This window comes from Nyctereutes procyonoides, unplaced genomic scaffold, assembly GCF_905146905.1.
Source record: "Nyctereutes procyonoides isolate TBG_1078 unplaced genomic scaffold, NYPRO_anot_genome, whole genome shotgun sequence".
NCBI classification, from domain to species: domain Eukaryota; kingdom Metazoa; phylum Chordata; class Mammalia; order Carnivora; family Canidae; genus Nyctereutes; species Nyctereutes procyonoides.
Genome location: NW_026575146.1, coordinates 74,682,037 through 74,702,207, shown reverse-complemented (window position 1 = coordinate 74,702,207; position 20,171 = coordinate 74,682,037). Strand labels below are relative to the sequence as shown.

Below are 20,171 nucleotides of genomic sequence, written 5' to 3'. Positions count from 1 at the left end.
GTAGTAGACCCACAATAAATGTTGGTGTTATTATAGGCAACAATGACAGCACATCACTCAACAAAATACACTATAAAGCTATCATTCTTGAGTGTGGCACGGACAGAAGAACTACTAGCAGATAAAATTTTGTGGGCCACACAAGGATAGAGAAGTTATCTTGTTTACTTCTGGGTTCTTCTTCTTTTTTTTTTTTTTAGGAGGGGAGGGGCAAGGGGCACAGGGAGAAGGAGAATCTTAAGCCAACTCCATGCCCAGCAGGGAGCCCAATGCAGGGCTTGATCTCATGCCCCCGAGATCATGACCTACACCGAAATCAAGAGTCCCACGCTTAAAACAGACAGAGCCACCCAGGCTCCCCCCACGACTGTTCTGTGTTCTAAAGGTAGGACCTGACACATAGTAGGTGCTCACTAGGAGCTGCGGAAGGAGGGAAAATCACAGGTCCCTTCAAAGAGGGGTGAGGAGAGGGATGGGGGCAGGGAGACACAGGAGGGTAGGAAGGTACAAGGGGAGGTGGGCTTCTTTATGATTCAACCAAAGACCTGGGGATAAGGTGGGCGCTGCCTCTTTCCTCTATACCATTTAATTTTCCCACATAATGCTTACCATCACCTGCTGTTTTTATATGTTTAATAGTCCATAACCTTATTGCAGCTTGAGGGCAGGGACCCAAGCTGTCTTGTTATGCATGCCATTCTTGCGCTCAATACACATTTTTATTTTAGTTAGCGCGTGTGTGGGTGTGTGGGTAAGGGGTTACCTGTTCTTCCAGGTAACACTACCTATAATGGAGCTCTAATAATTAACACAGGAGTAGTGTCAAGCATGGGGGAGGGGGACAGCACACCATCTGGCCAATACCTAGAAGGCTGTGCGGTACCGTATGGTGAGGGCTCTCCACCGTGAATGCACCGGCGAGGGGTGAATGGATGGATGCCTCAGGCCTGCCCACCAGGCAAGGTGAAGGACACGGGCGCTGGAGGCAGCCCTGAGCGCCAGGAGCCCTGAGGCTGCGGCCCCGGGACAGCCCACCCACCTGTACTCGTAGTCGGAGCCGGCCTTGGCGGAGCCGTCCTCGGTGCGGTAGTCCACGTAGAACGTGCTGTTGCCCTCCCCGCCCTGGCAGGTGACGGACAGCAGCACCGAGCCGCAGTTCTCCAAGCAGTGGTAGAGGCTGGGCTCGAAGTAGATGCGGCTGGCGCCGTCGTCCTCGTCCTCGCCGGGGCCCTCGGCCGGGGACGCCCTGCGCGACGCGTCCACCGCGTGTCGCCGCAGCACGTTGCCCGCGCCCGTCATCAGCCGCGTGGCCTGGATGCGGTAGAAGGCGCGGCTCTTCTGCTGGTGCAGCAGCGCGTAGTAGTTGGCGATGCCCACCAGCTGCTCCAGGTCCTTGTCCGGGTGCTTCTGCTTGAGGTCCTTGAGGATCTGGATGACCTCGCGGCGGCTGGCGTCCAGCTCGCGGGCCTCGGCGGGGCCCGGGCCCAGGCCGCCCAGCTCGCCCGGCACCTCGGCGCCCACGAACGTGCCGTCCAGCTCGATGCTCTTGGGGGGGTCGCCCTCGGCGCCGATGATGATGCCGCTGCGCGGGTCGGTGCGGTAGCGCTTGTACACGTACTTGTAGAAGAGCAGCCGCTTATCGGCCATCCAGGCGAACACCACGCACACCGGGAAGAAGACGAGGGTCAGCAGCGCCTCCCACACCTGCGGGCGGCCGCGGGTCAGGACCGCCGCGCCGCCAGGGGGCGCGCTCGCAGCCCGCCGTCCGGCCGCCCTGCGTCTCTCCCACGGGGCACTGGGTCCCGGGGTCCGCGGGCGCGACCCCCCCCCCCCGTCTATCCCGTCCTGCATCTCCCCGCATCTCTGTCCCTGCGCTACTTCGCTCCGGGTCGGCTGGTCTCTGCCTCTCCCCATCTCTCTCTGTCTAGGTCGTTGTCTCTTTCTCTCCCTGACTCCGTCCCACCCGGTGTCGGTCGGTTTTTGAACCTTTCTTCTCTCTCTCTGCCTTGTTGCCTCTGTCTCCTTGTCCTCCTTTTAGGTCTTTTGTAGATACTCATCTGTCCCCGTTGTGAGATTCTTCCCTTACAAGAGGTTCCTCTCCCTCTCCCTCTTTCCTGGTCTCCTGATGAATCCACGCATCCATCCGTCCACCCATTCATCCCTCCGGCGGTCCATCCATCCATCCACCCACCCATCCATCTGTCCACCCATCCATCCATATTCACTCATCCATCCACCCACCCATCCACCTTTTATGCTGAGACCCACTCCCAGCTGCCTCAGTGCCGGGAATCCAGACACCCTCAGCTGCCACTAGGCAACAGGTCCCCACCCTGTGGTTTCAGCTCCAGTCAAGGGGCAGAGCCTGTGTCCCTTCCTGCCTCTCTCTCCTTCCATCTTTTTCTCCTTGCTCCATTTCCCCTCTATCCTTCCTCACCTGGGATGCCTCGGCTTGTCCAAACCCTACCCATCAGTCATCCAGGGCCAGTTCTCTACTCACCTCTTCCTAAAGCTCCCTGATTCCCCACCCTTCCCCCCACCAGGGAATACAGTCTTTGCCAGCCTCTCCTTCTTTAGAATCTGTTTGGCCCTTAGGGACAGGACTTTGACTCTAAAAGAGGCACAAGTTTGGCTCCTCTCACAGCCTCATAGCGCAAGTTCCCATGTTTACATGCTGCCTCCCCAGAGAGACAAGGCAATGCTGAGTTCAGATCCTGGTTCTAGAAGAGGGAGGTCTGGCTCAGCCTCTTGTCTGTAAAATGGGGGCATCCCAAGACTGAATGAGACCCTGTACCCCTAAACACTTACCACTGTCAGTTCCTGACACACGCAACATACTCAAAATGTGAAATTAACATTACCATTATCATACTAGTGCTGTAACTATATTAGTGTTCGTTGAGGTCCAGGACACACTCCGCCCCTGGTTACCCTTCTCATTAAAGATAAGAATGGATTACAGATTATTTAGAGTCAGATGGCCCCCAGAGGTATCTTTAAAATGGGCCCAGAAGGGAAAATACCTTTTAAGATCCAATCCCTACACCTCGTCACCATGTTTACTGATGGCTCAGAGAGAAGGGTAGGACTTGGAAACAGAGCCTCACAAAGCCACCAGGCAGGCCTGTGAAAAGAAGCCAGGTTTCCTACACAAGCTGTAAAATGAACTCTGGGCTTGTGTTCATTGCACTGGCCACTGTGTATATTGCAGGGGATTCTTCCCTAATCGGAAGACAACCTTGAACCCCTAAGATTTGCTTTTGATTCTAGGAGACTCATATCTTCCTTCCAGGGTACCCACTGTGAATGGACTTGCCCACCGTGGAAGAGAAGTGAGACAGCTTCAGTGGACAGGAACACCCCCAAGATGGGGTGTCACCAATCTAGGGTTTTTATGGGCTGCCACTATGACTGGGGAGGGGGATATTATCCAGCAAGTCATGGGGCAGTCCCACATAATACAGAATTGTCCCATGTCTTGCTGACTTCAGAACCTCCTGCTGGACATGCACGTTGGTGAAGAAAACCTGCTTATAATAATTGGAGTCTGGAACTCAGCTCTGTTATGTGTATATGAAGTATTTTCCTGATGCTTTAATATATGCTGAATATGCTTATTTTTAATCTTGTAGCTACCCACTCCTCTGCTCAACTTTTGCATGGAATGTTTCCTGATCTTTTTCTTTCTCTTAAACCCAAACTTGCTCAATCTAAGTAGGTGCTGGCATCTGGCTTCCCCATCATGACTTTTAAAGTAGCCATGCTAAAGCATTTACATGTGGAAATGCACATCGTTCTATTAGAGATTACTTTCTTTTATATCACAGTTCAGGCATTATACTGACTTTCAGAAAGCCAACAGTGCAGGCAAATTCATTAACAGTAGGAATAGCTCACATTTACTCTGTTCCAGGCCTGCTGTTCTGAGCCCCTCCACGTGTAATTTATTTGATCTTCACACAGCCCCTCCAGATTCAGTCCTATGACAACGGCCAGGTGACAGGCCCAGAAACTGAGACACAGGCAAAGTGAGGAACCTGCCCGAGAACAGCCAGGAAACAGCCGAAGTGGGGTGTACCAGGACATTTAACAGAAAAAGGGAGCATTGGGTATGAAGGGTCAAGAACCAACGGGCCTGGCCTAATCCCTTCCATGGTTCAGATATGAAAACTGAGGGCCAGAGAGGGTACAGGCTTTGCCTGCGGTCACACAGCACTTCGGGACAAAATCCAGAGCTAGACCCATCTCACTGTCTCAGTTCACTGTGTTGAGGAGGAAGTGGCACCATCTTGGTCTCATGCCAGTTCCTTCCATTACTTCATGAAAATGTCCCATAATTTTGGCTTTCACATTATTCCTGAAGGGATCCCCCCATGGCTACTTCCCCAGAACTGTGGCACTCTCCACCCTGTTTTCTGAGTCTGAAGGGCTCCTTCTCAGGGGGATATCTCTCTTCTACCCTCATCCCTACCCACCTGTCGCTCATGGTGCCTAAAGTTCTCTTCATATTTTTGCTGTAAATCCTCATCAAAGACCACTTTGCAAACCTAAGTCAGTATACCATCCTTTTTAATAGCGCATGAGAACTGCGTGACACATCCTTCTGTACTTTTCACCATAGCAGCCAGGAGACTCAGCATTATAGTCATTGGTCAATTGCAGCAAATGTCTCTTGCCCTCTCTCATCCCTGTCTTCTGGTGCTACCTTAGCTCACCTGTGGTTTCTGGTCCCTTAGCTCCTCCTTAGCTCATCTGCGGTTTCTGGTCCCTCCCTCCCTTCTGCTTTTATATCACCTGCAAAGAATTTTTATACTTCTAACTTCAGCTCCTTCCTGGAAAGAAACTATAGTTGGCAGATATGTACTGAGAGATTATACACATGTGTGAAGGAATTCTGGGTAGCCTCAAATAAATTATGCATATGTGTGAACAAATTAGGCCAGGCCCATAAATAAATTATGTAAATATGGGCAGCAGTCATGGGATTGTGGGAAATAAATTAGGCACATGTTTTAAGCAGAATGTGGTTAACACACTGGATGAACGAGAGGCAAATGGTTATGTGAACGTGGGTGTAACTTACTGAGTGGTGGGGCTAAATTTTGTCTCGCTGCTGGAATAAATTATGCAAAGTGGCCTTTGCAGTGAACTGGGTTTATACCTATGCTGGATTGGATTGAGTATAAATTATAGTGATGTGGCATAAATTATCCTCCTATCAGAGATCAATTATGAATAATGAATTAATTATGCAAATCACAATCACAGATCTGGCAAATACAGAGGTAGATCATGCAGATGTGGGCCTGCATCTATACAAGCCCGTGGATACATTAAGCCAATCGCACCAAGTTACCCAAATTGATTAGCACTGTCAGAAAACACAAGGCTGGATTATGCAACTGTGGCATGAATTATGGAAAATGGAGGAGGTCTTATTATAAAGACAGGAATAAATTATGCAGAAGACAGGGAGTGTAACACGTGAACATACCTGGCAAATACCTGGCTAGACTGTGAACTACGTGCGGTATGCATTACACAGATCACAAGGACTCTGTTAACACATATGGCACCATCGTGAGAGCTAAAAAGGGGCCCCTTCTGGATGGGTATATTGCAAAATGTCACCTCCCTCTGGGCAGAGGAGTCCTTTCCAGGGCCTGTGGAGCCATACAAACATGGCTTGAGCACACTCAATGGACTTGAGCCCCACCTTGCCTTCTCCAGCCCAATGCCCTTGTGCAGTGTGTGACCAGGGCATACCTGACTGCCCTCCCAGATGTGAGCATGCATTTCTGCAAACACATAAATCAAGTCTCCAAGCCCAGGGAGCCACCCCTCTGGATTTTGCAGACATGCATGCACCAAGGAGGTGTCCATGGCTCCTTGCTCACCTGGACCACACCCGGGGAAAAGACGGCAAGGATGAGATAAAGCCAGACGTAGGCGAAGATACTCCAAGAGGCAGTGACAAAGAAGACTCTCAAGTGCTTGATCTTGCGGCTCTCGCCGGCTGGGATGACATAGATGCACACGGCAATAACCACGAACATGTTGAAGGCAGCACTGCCCACGATGGTGCCAGGGCCCAGCTCGCCCGCCTGGAAGTTGTGGCCACAGACCTCGATGACAGACAGCAGGATCTCAGGGGCTGAGGACCCCAGGGCCATGAGTGTGAGGTTGGACACCGTCTCGTTCCAGATGCGGACGGTGCCCACGCTGGTCTCACCATTGGCTTTGGTGATGGTAATCTCCTTCTCCTTTGATGTGATGACCTCGATGGATGCCATGAAGCGGTCAGCGATGATGGACACGCCCAGGAACATGTAAACCATGGCCACGAAGTAGACCACTGCTCTCGCTGCTTTGTCACCCAGCGACGGGTCATCGGGCTCCCACACAGGCAGCAGGACCCCCGGCTGGCAGCGGTTGGAGCCCTGGCAGCCCCCTGTGCTGGTATCACTGTCATTGGTTGGGGGAGGTGGCAGGGAGGGAGTGGGGGTGGCCGCCCCTGAGCATAGGGGCGTCCCCAGGAGGAGTGCAAACCCCATTAAGGCCAAGGGAGCCATGGAGGGTGTCGGGTCCTGTGGAGGAGGAGGAAGTGTGGGTGAGGGGCACGAACCCCTCCCATTTGCACAGGAGCCAAAGCTTGTTGGGTGTCAAGCAGAGGGCTGATGGAGGCAGAGGGAGACACAGAGACATGGAGAGATGGAGAGACAGAGAGTGCCAGATAGAGACCAAGAGAGAAAGATAAAGACAGAGGAGCATCACACACTGCCAGTGGGGTGCATATTGGTCTCACCAGTTCGAGGAACTACAGCTGAACGTCCTGTGTCCTAGGACTCAGCCCAGGTACACATGCACTCAGGAGCCACAGGTCGTATGTCTGCCAAGAGGCACATCCGAGAATGTCCGTAGCTGCTTTATTTTTAACAGCTCCTGTCTTGAGACAACCCAGATGCCTCTTGGCAGTAAACGGAGAATGACAGCACAGAGCACTCACACTGTGGAATGCTATATGGCCCTGGAAAGGAATCGGCTGTTGACCCGCCCAGCCACACAGACGAATCCCACAGACAACGGAGGAATGAATCCAGGCCCCAAAGAACACAGACTGAACGATTTCGTGGGTGAGGTGAGGGTCCCGAGGCCCTAAATTCATTAGGTCCTTCTAATGGTTTCCAACCTGGCCCTCAGAGGGCTCTTGCCTCGGGTCTGGGATGTGGTGGTATGTCTGTTTGTCTGAGCGGGGCTGGGGAGGGGCTGCTGGAGGGTCTCTCACTCACATTTTTCCCTGCAATGGTGGCAGGTGTCTCCCTCAAGTACCCATAGGTCTCTGTGAGGTGCCCAGGTCTTCAGCAGCTGTGACGGGAGGCCCCATGTTGAGCTTTCTGTCCCATTTGTGGGTTATGGGGTCTCTGTGGTTTCAATACTCCCCCCCCCGGGGGGTGCCTGGGTGGCTCAGTTGGTTAAGCATCTGCCTTTGGCTCAGGTCATGATCCCAGGGTCCTGGGATCAGGCCCCACATCAGGCTCCTTGCTCTTCTCCCTTTCCCTTTGCACCTCCCCCTGCTCATTCTTTCTCTCTCAAATAAATAAAAACTTAAAAAAAAACCACCATAAAACTCCTCTGGCCTCTAATCCTGGGTTTGAGTGGCTATCTCATGTCTTGCCTTGGTTCCCATTAAAAGCGCTAATGAGCTCACCTCCTCCCTCTGCTCAGAACCCTCCATGACTCCCAACTCCGCCTTAGAGAACCACAGCCCTTGCCCTGGCTCATAAGATCTCACAGGATCTGCCTCCCTCTTTCCCTCTCTGGCTTCATCTCTCTCCCTGTATGCTTTGCTTGCATGGCTCCAGCCATCTCGAGGTTCCTCACATACTAGACAAGTTCTTGCCTCAGGGCCTTTGCACCTGCTGTTCCCCCTTCCTGGGACACTCTTCCCCACATATTCGCCCTCTCTTCTCCAGTTCTCCACTCAGACGTCACCTTCCCTGAGCTCCCCATTCCAAATGACACCACCTCACTTTGGGGAGGGCCAAGGCTCAGAAGTTAAAAACTCGTCCAAGCCCCTAGTACCAACTCTGGTTTCATTTCTCTCTCCTAGAGTGGCCTCAACTCCCAGCTCCTCTGCCCCACTGTTGCGTTGTCTTGGTAACCCAGTAGCCTATTAAAAAAAGGTTCTGAGAGAAGAAGGAGGGGTCCTCCGAGCCTCCGCCTCCACTTCCCTGATCCGGTCTCCTCTGGCTGCTGGGGGCTTCAGATCTCCAGGTAACTTGCATTTCTGTCTGGAAGTTCTTCTATCAGTCTAACTCACAGCCTGCCCCCAAAACACGCCCACATACTCACGGGCAGGGAGCTGGCTCCTGGGGGAGGGAGGCAGAATGTTGGCAGAACTTCCCTGAGGAGTCTGTGTGTGTGTGTGTGTGTGTGTGTGTGTGTGGGTGGTGAGAGGGGGGATTCTTAAAGGGCCACCACACAATTAGCCCCCTATGCAAGGCCCCTAATGATACATCTAATTAGCAGCCCCCTAATTAGCAACAACTTAGGCATAATTACAAACCCACCAGGATCTCAAGCAGACTCATGCTCTCTTCTCCCTCCCTTCTCCGTGGCTTTCAGGAGTAACAAGGGCCACCTGGAGTCAAGAATTCATCTCAAGCATCTAGCTCCCTCTGTCATGGGAGGGCCCTGGCCTGGAAAGTGCCCCCTCAAGTCTAACCACCTGTCCCTCCTGCTGCAGTCCCCAAGGGAGACCAGAGTCCGCCAATGGGTGTTCTCATGCCTGCCCCCCTTGCCCAGGGGCTGGGCCAAGCAGCCCTTTTCCTGTAAAACGTGGTTTCCTCTCACCAAGGCCCTTAGGGGAGGTGGGGTCGGAGAAAGTACTAGATAAATATTTGTGAGATGAACGACCAAGAGCTCTGAGCCTTGTCGCTGGGGACAGCTGGGCTTCCTCTGCTAGAGACGCCTGCATCTGCCTCTCTCCATCCACCAGCAGCCTTGAAACCTAATCTGGGTTTAGAATCCAGGGGCAAAAGGATCAGGTTGAGGCCAGGGTAGGAGTCCGGAGGGCAGCTGGTGGCATCTCTCCATGTCTCCCCACCCTCGCAGGCAGGTGGCCAGCTGGGTCGGTGGTGAGCACCCTGGTTCTGCCTCACACACCCCTCAGGGTCTCAGACACCTGCCTAGAGTGGGACTGCAAGCGTGAGGGGGGCAGTCTGGTGTGCCAGGTGGGACCTCCTCCCTCTTGCATGTCCCTCGCACTGGTGATGGAGGTGGCAGTTTCTGCTTGTGCTCTGGTGGGGGCAGGGGTTGCCTGCCACCCCTTGGAGGGATTTCTAGGCAGGGACACAACGGGCTTCTAAACACACCCACTTACTGCTCCAGGGTGAGCCAGGCTCTCCTAGCACCACTCCGTATCCTGCTCTGGGTGGGGAGTGTCACACAGAGTCTCCGTGCTCAGGGCTACGACACATTGATGGGTAAACTGAGGTCTGGAGGGGGAAAGAGCTTGGTCAGGTCAAGCAGCTTCGGAACAGGGGCAAGGAAGGATGGAAACTCAAGGCATGGAACTCCTAACCTGGTGTTCTTCTGAAGCCAGCCGGGCCCCATGTGGATATTTGAGGACCTCACCCCATCGCAGCCTGGGCTACTGGCTAGGTTCACACCTCTCCCCTAGTCGCTCACTCCCCACCCACCTTCTTTGGGTCCGCCTTCCCCCCAGGAAAGAAGAAGATGTATTGGTCCCTGGCCAGGGACCTCCAGACTCAGAGGGGCCCTCTCGGAACCCCCAAGGGATGGTGGAGAATTTCTGAGATCCACCCCCACGGAGAGACAGGTCTGAGGCTAGTACAATGAGAGGGATGGAGGTGAGGCTGCGGGAGGGACTGGCCTGACTCGCCCCAGTGCCTAGTGTTGTGCCTGGTGTAGGAAAGGTGCTCAGTAACTGCCAAAAGAAGGGAGGAGTCGAGCAAGCAATGGACAAATGGGCGAAAGAGGAACAGAAGTCAGACTGCAGGAAGGACTGGTCCAGTCTCTATGAAGAGGAATGGGGAGGCAAGATGGAAGGACTGGGGCCGGCTCCACCACAAAGGGTATAGGGTAGACTGCAAGAAGGACTGGCCCCAGAATGCCAGACACAAGGCAGGGGAGAAGAGAAGAGCTCTGGCCTCAGGGGAGGGATGGGGCACCAGCGAGGCAGCTGGGAGGATGGGAGGGAGCTTGGAGGAGTTTGGGGGGACTCCGCACCTTCTGAGGGAGCCCACCCTGGGGAGGGGACGATCTTCTCCCTCCAGGTCTCCCCCTTGCCAGGGGCGGGGACCAAGGTGTGTAGGAGGAGAGTTAACCCGCTATTAGGGAAGAGAGAGACCGAGAAACAGAGACCACATACCTACAGACGGGTGATGGAGAGGAGGGAGAGGGGCAAGAAGAGACAGGGGGACACCCACAGAGATAGAAGAGACAGGAGAGCAGAGACTGGAGAGAGAGAGATAGAGAGACATACACATATGGTGAAGGAGAAAGAAACCAGGGACTTAGAGACAGAATCCCTGAAAAGACACAGGACAGACCGGGGCACAGAGGGAACCAGGGGGACAGAGGCTGGAGTGAGGGACTGAGAGACAGGGGCACGGGGACAGGGACTCAGAGAGCCAGATAGACTGTGCAGGACAGGACCCTGGAGAGATGTGGAGAGGCAGAAAGATGAGACCCAGACGCAGGAAGGCGGGGGCGGAGGGAGAGAAGGCGAAGGGGGGCTGCCCCAGACGGGCTGGGGTGTTCTCGCCCCCTCAGTGACCAGGATGCACCCCCTCCCCGCCGGCCGTGCTCCCAGGAACACAGGAGGGGCTGAGGGTGTCGGTGGCGCCCCTAATCCACGGAGGGGACCTGGTATCCCCACCCGGGATATGCAGCCCCCCAACCCCCATAAGCGAGCTCGGGGAACAGCGGCTCCTGGCTCTTCAAATGTCCCCTCCACCCGCCTGAGGCAATGCCATCCTTCCTCCACGCCCCCCCCAAAACTGGGGGGTCTCTTACCTGCAGCTGCAGTCTGGAGCAGGTCCCCCTAGCACTGGGCTGGCAGTGGTGGGCGACTCCGCCCGACAGAAGAGAGAAAGAGAGAGAGAGAGAGAGAGAGAGAGAGAGAGAAAGCTGGAGACTGAGAGGGAGAGCCAGGGAGGAGGGGAGGGAGAGGGGATAGAGGGAGGAGAGGAAGAGGGAGGAGGGACACGAGGGAGGGGGAGTCGGGAGAGAGGGAGGAGGAGGGATGGGGGAGAGTGCTGGGAGGGAGGAGGAGGAGCCGGAGTCAGAGGGGAGGAGGAGGAGGCGGGGAGAGGGGAGGCTGCCGAGAGGCGGGGGAGGCACCTGGAGAGAGGAGGTTGGGGGGAGCCTGAGCCTCCCCCCAACCCTTCAGGTTCAGCACCACAGGCAAGGGACAGCGGTGGCGGATGCTCCTGTGTGTGTGTATGTGTGTGTGTGTTGGGGGGGCTGGGGGTCATCCAGAGGCATCTTTCCCTCTCCCCAACACATACACTCTCCGATCCATACAAGGGCCAGGGAGGCAAAAAACAGCCACAAATAGTTACAGGCTCACAGAACCGGGTGGGGGGGGGAGGGCAAGAATGTTTAATCAGAGTCAGATCCAAATTCACATGCTGTGCCGACAGACATAACCTTGCAAAGCAAGCCAGAAACAACCACAAAGTCACCCGTTAGTAATAGTAACAACTGTTGCCATTCATAGGCTCTTGCCATGGGCCAGGCGGGGTTATGATTTTTTTTGGAAGTGACTGACATGGGTTGACACAGCTAAGCCCTCCTAATAAGCCTGTGATGTAAATGCTATTAGCCCCATTTTACAGCTGGGGAAACTGAGGCACAGAGGGGCCAAGTATGGCTTCAGGCTCTGCACCATTAACCACTACACTACGTGCTGTCCCAGACTGAGGAGCAAGAGGTCAGGCAGCGAACCGCAAAAGGCCAGGTGAGTGGCTGGAGTCCTCAAGATACAAAATCCTGAGCCCTGAAGTGTCCACGCAGGTGCCCATACACGCCCACGAGCACATACTTCACAGACCCACACCATCTAAACTCACCTAAATCCCACGCTGGAGGGCAGCCCTGGTGGCGCAGCGGTTTGGCGCCGCCTGCAGCCTGGGGTGTGATTCTGGAGACCCGGGATCAAGTCCCACATCGGGCTCCCTGCATGGAGCCTGCTTCTCCCTCTCCCTGTGTCTCTGCCTCTCTCTCTCTCTGTGTCTATGAATAAATAAATAAAATCTTTAAAAAAAAATAAATCCCACGCTGGAGTCCCACTCCCACCTGGGGCCAGGAGGCAGTGTAGCTCTCCACCTCAGCAGGCGGGCAGCAGGAGAGAGGAGACCCTGCTTGCATCGACCGTCCATGCCCACCACTAGTCCAGGCTGGACACCCTTGGGCGGGCTGTCAGGGAGAGGTGATTCAGCTCCAGGCAATTTCCCACGCTTGGGCCCAGGTTCTAGGAGATGACAAGGGAGCCCAGCACAGCTCAGGGCCAGGGAAATCAGCCCTGTCTCAAACTTCTTGGTCCCTGGATCCCCTGGGTTTTTCAATCAGGTCTAACCTTAGTCCTTTCTAGCATGGCACACCCTGGGTCTTTCCCTCCTGGGTCTCATCTCAGTATGCCCCACTGGTATCTAAACTCAGCTGCTTCCTGGTGGGGTCCAGCCTTGGCCCTTGGCACAAGGTCTAACCACAGTAATTTGTCGGGGGTCCAATCTCAGCATTATTCATGGAGGGAGGTGTCTAGCCTCAATCCCTCTGCTACAATTTGACCACAGCTTCCCATGGCAGTCCTTCCCAACTGTATCCTTTCCTCTGAGGTTTAATTTCTGTGTTTTCTCCACTGGGTTCTATCCTCAGATCCAGAGGGCCCCACAGGGGTCTATCCTCAGATCCAGAGGGCCCCACTGGGGTCTAGCCTCAGTCCTTTTCTTTGGTTTCTACAATCTCTTCCACGTTGGTTTTATTTATTTATTTTTTTCCACATTGGTTTTAATTCAACTTTTATGCCAGGGCCTCATTTCTAACCTCACTTCTGTCTTCTGAGGTCTACACTACGATCTCACCTTAGTCCTGCTTCTAGGTCTAACCTTGGATTTTCTCTCCCCATATGCCCCTCCCTCCATTCTTCTGGGTGAATCCAGCACCCAGCACAGAGCCTGGCACATAGGAGGCACACATCAATCACCTCCCAGAACAAAAGAATGAAGGCAACTCGAAGTCGGCTTCCTCTGGACATATAAATAATCGTTGGCTGACCAATTCTCACTGGGGACAGAAGGGGGGAGTCAGGTGTGATCATCCCACTTTCAAATGGGGACACTGAGGTACAGAGACAGGAGTGTGTCAGCCAGGGTTGCACGGCACGGTGGGGCAGAGGCAGAGCAGGAACTCACAGCTCCACTGCCCTGGGGGGGCTCTGGGGAGACCATCCCTCCTTCAGGATGCTTCTCCACCATGAATGGCTAGAGGCGATTTCTCCAGTGAACTGTCCCTGGGTCTGGGGCAGGCAGTGGGTGGGAGCTCAGGAGGCCGAGGTCTCAGCAGGCCCTGGACCTGCCCTGTCCCCAGGCCTCTGGGACTGATGTTTCCTCTGTTCCACTTGATGCCGAAGCCGGGTCAGGACCAGCTCCGAGGCCTGGACCAGGCTGTGCTGTGGGGAACAAGAGGAGGCCAGGAATGAGACAGAGCAGGAGGAGTACAGGCTAGACCATGCGGGATGGTCTGGAGAAGCAGAGGGGCCAGGAGCTTGACTGTGGTGGGAGGTCGGAGAGCAGACCAGCATGTGGGTGGGAATGGATGTCTGTGATGGGGTGACGGTTAGACCCAGGAGGATGGTGTTCAGTGTATTTCCAGCGGGAGAAACAAAGCCCAGGCCCAAACATATGGGTGTGAGGTTAGAACTCAGGAGGGACAGAGAGGGACCAAAGCACAAGAGACACACTGCACTGTACAGGAATGAGGCTAAGGTTAGACCATAGTGGGGGAAACAACGGCGAAGGATAGGCCAGTAAGACAGGGGAGGAGCCAACCCAAGTACAAAGGAGAGGAATATGGCACCACAGGAGGGACAGAGTGAGACCCTGGTTGGAGGGTCTGAAGCTAGATCCTAATAGAAGGGACAGAAGGGATTACAGTGATATGGCTGGATGAATGAAGGAGCAGGGGTGAGGGGATGGTTTGGCCACTATAGGGAAGTCCTCTGTCCCACAGCTGGACTCCAGCCTCTTCCACTGGGATCTAACTTAGGTCCTTTCTATTTAGGGTCTAACCTCAGACCTCTCCACTGGGGTCCAGCCTTTCTCCTTTCTGCTGAGGTCTAACCTAGACCATTCCACTGAGGAACAGATTGCAGGAAAAGACCCAAGCAAAGATTGTAGAGGAGGCAGTACCATTAGCCTCTGAGGAAAAGAACCCGGGCTAGACCACATAGAAAAGCAGATCAAAGGCAAAGAGAAGGCAAACAACACGCCAGAAAACAAAGGCAGACCACAGCCCAAGAGGTGGCAGTTGGGCCACAGGGAAAAGATCTGAGGTTAGACTATATTAGTTGCGATGGAGGGTTCAATTTGGACCTTGGATTATGGACACGGTTGATTATTAGACCCTAACAGGGGTTATGGCAGGTAGGCTGCTATGGCAGGGTGGGGGGTGTGAAAATATAGCAGAAGGCCCAAACTATGGACCCCACAGCTCAAGGACCAGACCATAACTGAAAGTTCAGAGGCTGGGCCAAAGCAGAAAGATTCGAGGTTAGGAGCTAGTGGAAAACCAGAGACTGGATGCCGGAAGGCTGGAGATTAGGGTACAGGGGAGGGTAGGTCCCCTCCTGCCATGGAAGAGGTTAGACCGCAGTGGAAGGACCGAGGTTTAAGTCATGGAGTCGGGGGTGGGGGTGGGGGTGATGTGGGCTAAATTACCGCAAGGAGAAAGTCGGACAAAGCACAAGAAATCAAGGACTGAAGTTAGGGAGGCTGAGGGTAGGCAGGGACTGACAGATGCCACGTCAGAATCCCCTCTGCCAGGATGGCGCCCTCCCCAACAGCGGCCCCCTCTTCGGGGACTGTCCTTGGCCAACAGAACCCCCTCCCGGAAACAGTTCCTCCCTCCTCCAGGAGGGCCTGCAACCAGGGGTCCCCCTGCTGAGGGTGGACTCAGGCTACAGAGCTCCTGTGGGGTCAGTCCCTTGAATCCATCCCCTAGTGTGGCTTCTTCCCATCCCTTTCCGTGTTTCCTGGGAGAATGCGCCTGTGACAAAACAGGTGTGCAAAAATCCCCATCTCAGGCTCTGCTTTGAGGGGAACCCAACCCGAGTTGCCCAGCTACCTGCAGGATGTGCACACCCTTCAGGGAGACCACGGCGAGCTCCTGCAGCCCGTCCCCGGTCAGGTCCACGTGTGCCATGGCCAGCAGCGGGCTGGAGAAGCCCCGCTGCCACAGCAAGCGGAATCCACGCTCGGCCTCAGGCAGCCCAGACTCTGGGCCAAAGTACTTGTAACAGAGCAGCTCCTGCAGGAGGTAAGGGGTGAGGCTCACACAGGGATGTAGGGCAGTGGGAGGGGATAGGTGGTGGTGGCCCCGATCCCTCAGGTCCCACCTGTCCGTAGGTGGCCACCAGGACTTCAGGTCGCCCATCCAAATCTATATCGGTGACCAGGCCACAGAGGACGCTGTCAAACTGGTCACTGCCAGGCAGGAGAAGCTGGTCCTCAAGGCCCCGGCTAAGCAGGTCCCTGTGGGTCCCGAAGGCGGTAGGAAGACTGAGGTCATACCAGTGTCTGTCACCCTTGGTGACAGACCTGGGCTGGGTGCCCACACAGTAGCTCCCCATCCCAGGTCTGGTCACGCTTTTCATCCCAATGCCAGGACACCCTGGTTTCCGACCTGGACTTCTTCATCTCCACCAAAGGGAACTCAAATTGCTCGCTCAGACTGTCAACCCGCTATTCCCCAGTAGGGACACCCACTCTGCTCCCTGAAGGCGGGACCATCTCCCTCCCAAACAGAGGCCCACTTTGCTCTTTCTGGTGACATCCCTTGTCTCCAGGCTGGACACTGATGCTGCCTCTGTAGAGCCAGGGGAGCTTGGTCCCAGCTTGGACATCTCTGCTGCCCTCCAGGTGAGCCACAGCCGGCTTGTACTGGCTCACAAGAGCAGACTGGGACATTTTTAGAAATTCTGCTGGCTGGCTGGCATCATGTGAGTGCTCAAAATCCACCATGGTGGGAGTGGATCAGCGAACACTATGAAATTGGGGCTTTCTCACCCATGGAGCCAGTTGTTAAACATTTGCCAACATGCTTATCCAGGCAGAGGAGACATCGAGGTGCCCATCCCAAAGGCTCAATGTATCTCCTGTAAGTTCTAGACCCAAACATTCACACTGCCCTCCCTGGAGCATGAACACCTTTACCTGCCCAGCCCTGAACAACCTCCCCCAAGGGGACTTCCCGCTGAGGCCCCTCACCGGTACACCACGGCTGGCTCTAACATACTGGCCACGAGCACGCTGTACTCCTCCTGTTGTGGTGGCCGGTCCTTGGTCTCTGGAGAAGGGACATGCAGGGGGCGAGGCGTGAGGGGACAGGCTCCAGGCTCCTCCTCACACCCCTGCTCCCTGAGAGGAGGAAGAGCCCATGAGTGAGGGGAGATGCCAGGAGGAGGAGCAGGTGTGAGGCCAGAGTGGGAGGGAGAGAAGTGAAGACCAACCAGACGGCAGAAGGCAGCCTGCAGGGGTCAGGCAAAGGGAAGCACCAAAAAAGGCCAGGGCACAGCAAGAGGAACAGAGCACCGCGTGAGGGGAGAGGTGAGCCCTAGCAGGAGTAGGAGGGCAGCGCAGAGTCTCCGGAGGAAAGCTTGGGGTTAGATCACAGCAAGAGACAGAATGAAGAGGCCAGTGAGAGGGATCAGAGGAAGTCAGTGTGCAGGCTGAGGATTCCACCACCAGGGGAAAGACTCCAGGGAACGTCTGAGATCAGACCACAGGGGCAAGTCACTGAAGTGAATTTGAAAGCACAGAGGGCAGGGAGGGGCATGGGAGGGATGGCGGGGGTGGTGGTGCAGGGGGCTTGGATACTTTGGGAGAGGGGCATGGATCTGGGTATGGGGAGCTGAGCCTGCATAGTCGCCCCCCCACCCCAACCCAGGTCTGGAGCTCACCCTCGGGCGCCGAGAGGCTGAACACGATCACGCGGGAAATGGGGCCGTCCTGCAGGATTGTCCATGTCTGCAGAACCTCTGTGCAGAGGGGGAGGACTCAGGGCCCTGCCCCAGACCCCTGCTCTAAGCTCCCTGTCCCAGGCCCCATTCCGGCCATCACCTTGGCTTCGCTGGTCCACGTGAGCAACTCGGACATAACCACTCTGGCAGCCAAGAGCGGAGAGTCGCCGGGATGTGCCGGGGAGGTTGTGGACATCAAGCCAGAGGACACTGGTGGGGGCAGGTGGACAGAGGGGCCGGAGAGTGTCACCAGGTACTGCCCCATATTCTGCCTCCCCTGGAGCACCCATTCTGTTTCTGTAGCCCTGGGACCCCGCCAGGCCTGTTATCTCTGAGGTTACCTCTACTGCCCACTTTCTCTTAGGGCTCGATTGCTATCACCTGATTTCACTGAGTCCGTTTTGTGTTTTCTCTGGGATCACCACTGTTGACCAACTTCTCCGGAGTCCTATCCATAGCCTGAGTTTGCTCAACTCCCCTCCCCTGCCCAGTTTCTCTGAGGTCATCTCCAACCCAGCTGTCTCTAAGGGCTTTCCCGCCACCCGATTTCTCTGAAGCCACCTTTCCTGGTCCCCTGGGCCTCTTTCAGGGGCTCTTACCTGCTGGTCAGGTTCGTGAGTTCTGGGAAGAGGTTTTCCACCGGCTGTTCTTCAAACTGATGCAGACCCTCATTCTGGGGGAACCAAGACCGACCCCCCCCCCACCTTGGGAGTCAGTGGCCAGCCTCATACCCAGCACCAGCCCATGGCCACCTGAACAGGGCTCTACACCCCCCAAGCCTCCCTCTGCCTCACCTCCTTGTACAGATGAATGGCTGGGTCATTCCCACTCAGGAGAAACACTGTCTCCAGGTGATTCCCGACCTGGACCCTGAAAGCAGAGAAATCTAGAACCCCAGTGTGGTAGAGTCCATGTGTAGAACCTTCCAACCTCAGAATAACAGAAACCTTCTGTTTCTAGAGTTCTCACCTGCCGGAATCCTCACTCTGGGTGTGGATTCAGGCATGGAACATGGGGCTCCGGTGTTCCATGTTCTAGAACACTAGAACTTATTTAATCTAGAACTCTGGTGTTCCAGAAATTCTGTTTTCCATTTCCTTTGAAATACTAGAATTTCTAGAAATTGCCATCATGGATATATTCACAGTCATAAAATGTCAGAACATCCAAATCCCAGGATCCAGAACATCAGCTTCTAGAATTCTCACCTGCTAGACCAGAGGTTGGCAAACTATGACCTACAGACCAAATCCAACTTACCCCCTAATGCTGTAAATAAGGTTTTACTGAAACACAGTTATACCAATTATTTACACAGTATCAATGGCTGCCTTCCTGCAACAGTGGCAGACTTGAGTAGTTATAACAGAGATTGTCTAGCCCCTAACAGAAAAACTTGGTCAATGGCTATGCTAGACCACTGGTGTTCCAGAATGGAACTCAGAGGTCTAAAGTGGAATTTTCATACTTTGGGATTCTAGAACCTCACATTCTAGATGATCTATATTCTATCTCCTTGAAATATGAGAGTTTGAAATAGGAAAATGACTTTATCACTACAGAATCTCCAGAACTTTTAAATCTTGGAATCTCAGAGCTTACAACTCTAGAAAACTTAGCATCTCTGGATTCTGCTATATCAAAACCTAGAACATCAGTACCTGAGAGTTCTAGATGTCTAAAACACAGGTGCTCAATTAGCTCTGATTATCTAGTTCAGGGCCGAGGCTGGTCCATAGCCACTTTAAAAGCACAATGCTCTAAAAAACAAAACCAGAGTCTGACTGTCTACAGGTAGGTTTGCTGCCTTGTTTGCTAAAGCCTCCCCAATACACGCGTGCACGGCCACACATGAGCACACTTTGTTGTATTACACCTGCGGCTTACATACTCTGCATGGCACAGCTGGAAAGGAGTGAACTGGAGCTCCAGGTTCAGGCAGCTCTCTGTAAGGGGAGCACACACAGATGGGCACAGGGGACCTGACAGGTGCCCCCTCCCATCGTCCCCCTCCCTTCTTCCCTCGAGGCCACACTTACGGGCAATGGAGTCAAGGTTGTACTCAGAGCCAGGCTCATAGTCGCAGTAAATGTTAAGGAAGGGGCTGCCCTTGTCCCCTGAATCCTGGGGTAGGAAACTGGCCTCAGAGGAGAGTAGGGGTAGCCAGAGGGATTGGGGTCAGAAGCAGTGGGATCCTCTGTTCATGTAAGGAGGAGGGCATGGGTAGATGGAGGGGGCCTGGGTACCTTGATGAACGTGATCCCCACAACCAGGCCCCGCTTTGGGGGTGACTTGTTGAAGGTGTCAATGGAGACAATCTCTGCATCCACTGGGAGGGGACAGTTGAAGGTTCAGGTCAGGAAGATTCCTGACCCCCATATCCTCACTCATGATGATCCCTGACCTCTGGGATTCACTCATCTCTGACCACAGCAATTACCATCATCTCTGGGTCCATGTGAGTCCTGATCATCATAACCGTGGCATGAGGGATCCTAACCTTTGGGTCTGACCTATCCACTGACACCAATATGTCCTGATGATCAGCCCTGATCCCTTTCAATCACCCCATCCCATCCTCCCATCATGGTGACCCAGCTCAGAGCCTCAGAAGCCTTCTCAACACCACATACCCGGCCCCTCAACCCCACGGCGCCACGCACCGGGAATGTAGTTGAATTGCAGCTCCTTGGCCACAGGCCGGATTTTCTGTCGGAGGTCTTGGTAGCGGAAGCCCAGCACCTTGCCTTTAAGGGTGGCGGCCAGCAGCTCTCCGCGCCCGCCCGCGCCGCCCGCCAGCCCGTACACATTGCTCTGCGACGAGAAGCGCGTGAAGCTATCCTCCCGCAGCGGACAAGGCCCCGCGGCCACGGCCGCCTCCCCCATCACGCCCCTCAACCACTCACCC

At 54.6% G+C, this 20,171-nt stretch overlaps 2 protein-coding genes across 8 annotated transcripts in view; both read right to left on the bottom strand.

The window, feature by feature from the left end:
• The window catches only part of SLC8A2 (solute carrier family 8 member A2), a 30,166-nt gene extending 19,055 nt beyond the window's left edge, over positions 1–11,111 (bottom strand). Inside the window, exons 1-4 of one of the 7 annotated variants that reach the window (XM_055310293.1) lie at positions 9,383–10,983; positions 7,290–7,365; positions 5,898–6,942; positions 1,040–1,704 (exon numbers count right to left, since the gene is read on the bottom strand). In XM_055310293.1, coding sequence (XP_055166268.1) covers positions 1,040–1,704; positions 5,898–6,572 — 1,340 coding nt within the window. In that variant the 5' untranslated portion in view covers positions 6,573–6,942; positions 7,290–7,365; positions 9,383–10,983. Of the gene's footprint in view, positions 1–1,039; positions 1,705–2,437; positions 10,984–11,040 lie in introns of those variants that run through there. The other 6 variants (XM_055310292.1, XM_055310295.1, XM_055310291.1 and 3 more) reach the window with 6 other exon arrangements.
• A 494-nt stretch (positions 11,112–11,605) lies between these two features.
• On the bottom strand, positions 11,606–20,171 carry KPTN (kaptin, actin binding protein). The gene is made up of 12 exons (XM_055310297.1): positions 19,927–20,171; positions 19,510–19,592; positions 19,303–19,387; positions 19,155–19,209; positions 18,058–18,133; positions 17,863–17,936; positions 17,364–17,473; positions 17,204–17,281; positions 16,512–16,590; positions 15,641–15,776; positions 15,370–15,552; positions 11,606–13,696 (listed from the first exon to the last, which is right to left on the bottom strand). Exons 1-12 carry the CDS (start codon positions 20,147–20,149, stop codon positions 13,568–13,570), a joined length of 1,311 nt encoding a protein of 436 aa, XP_055166272.1. The 5' UTR covers positions 20,150–20,171; the 3' UTR covers positions 11,606–13,567.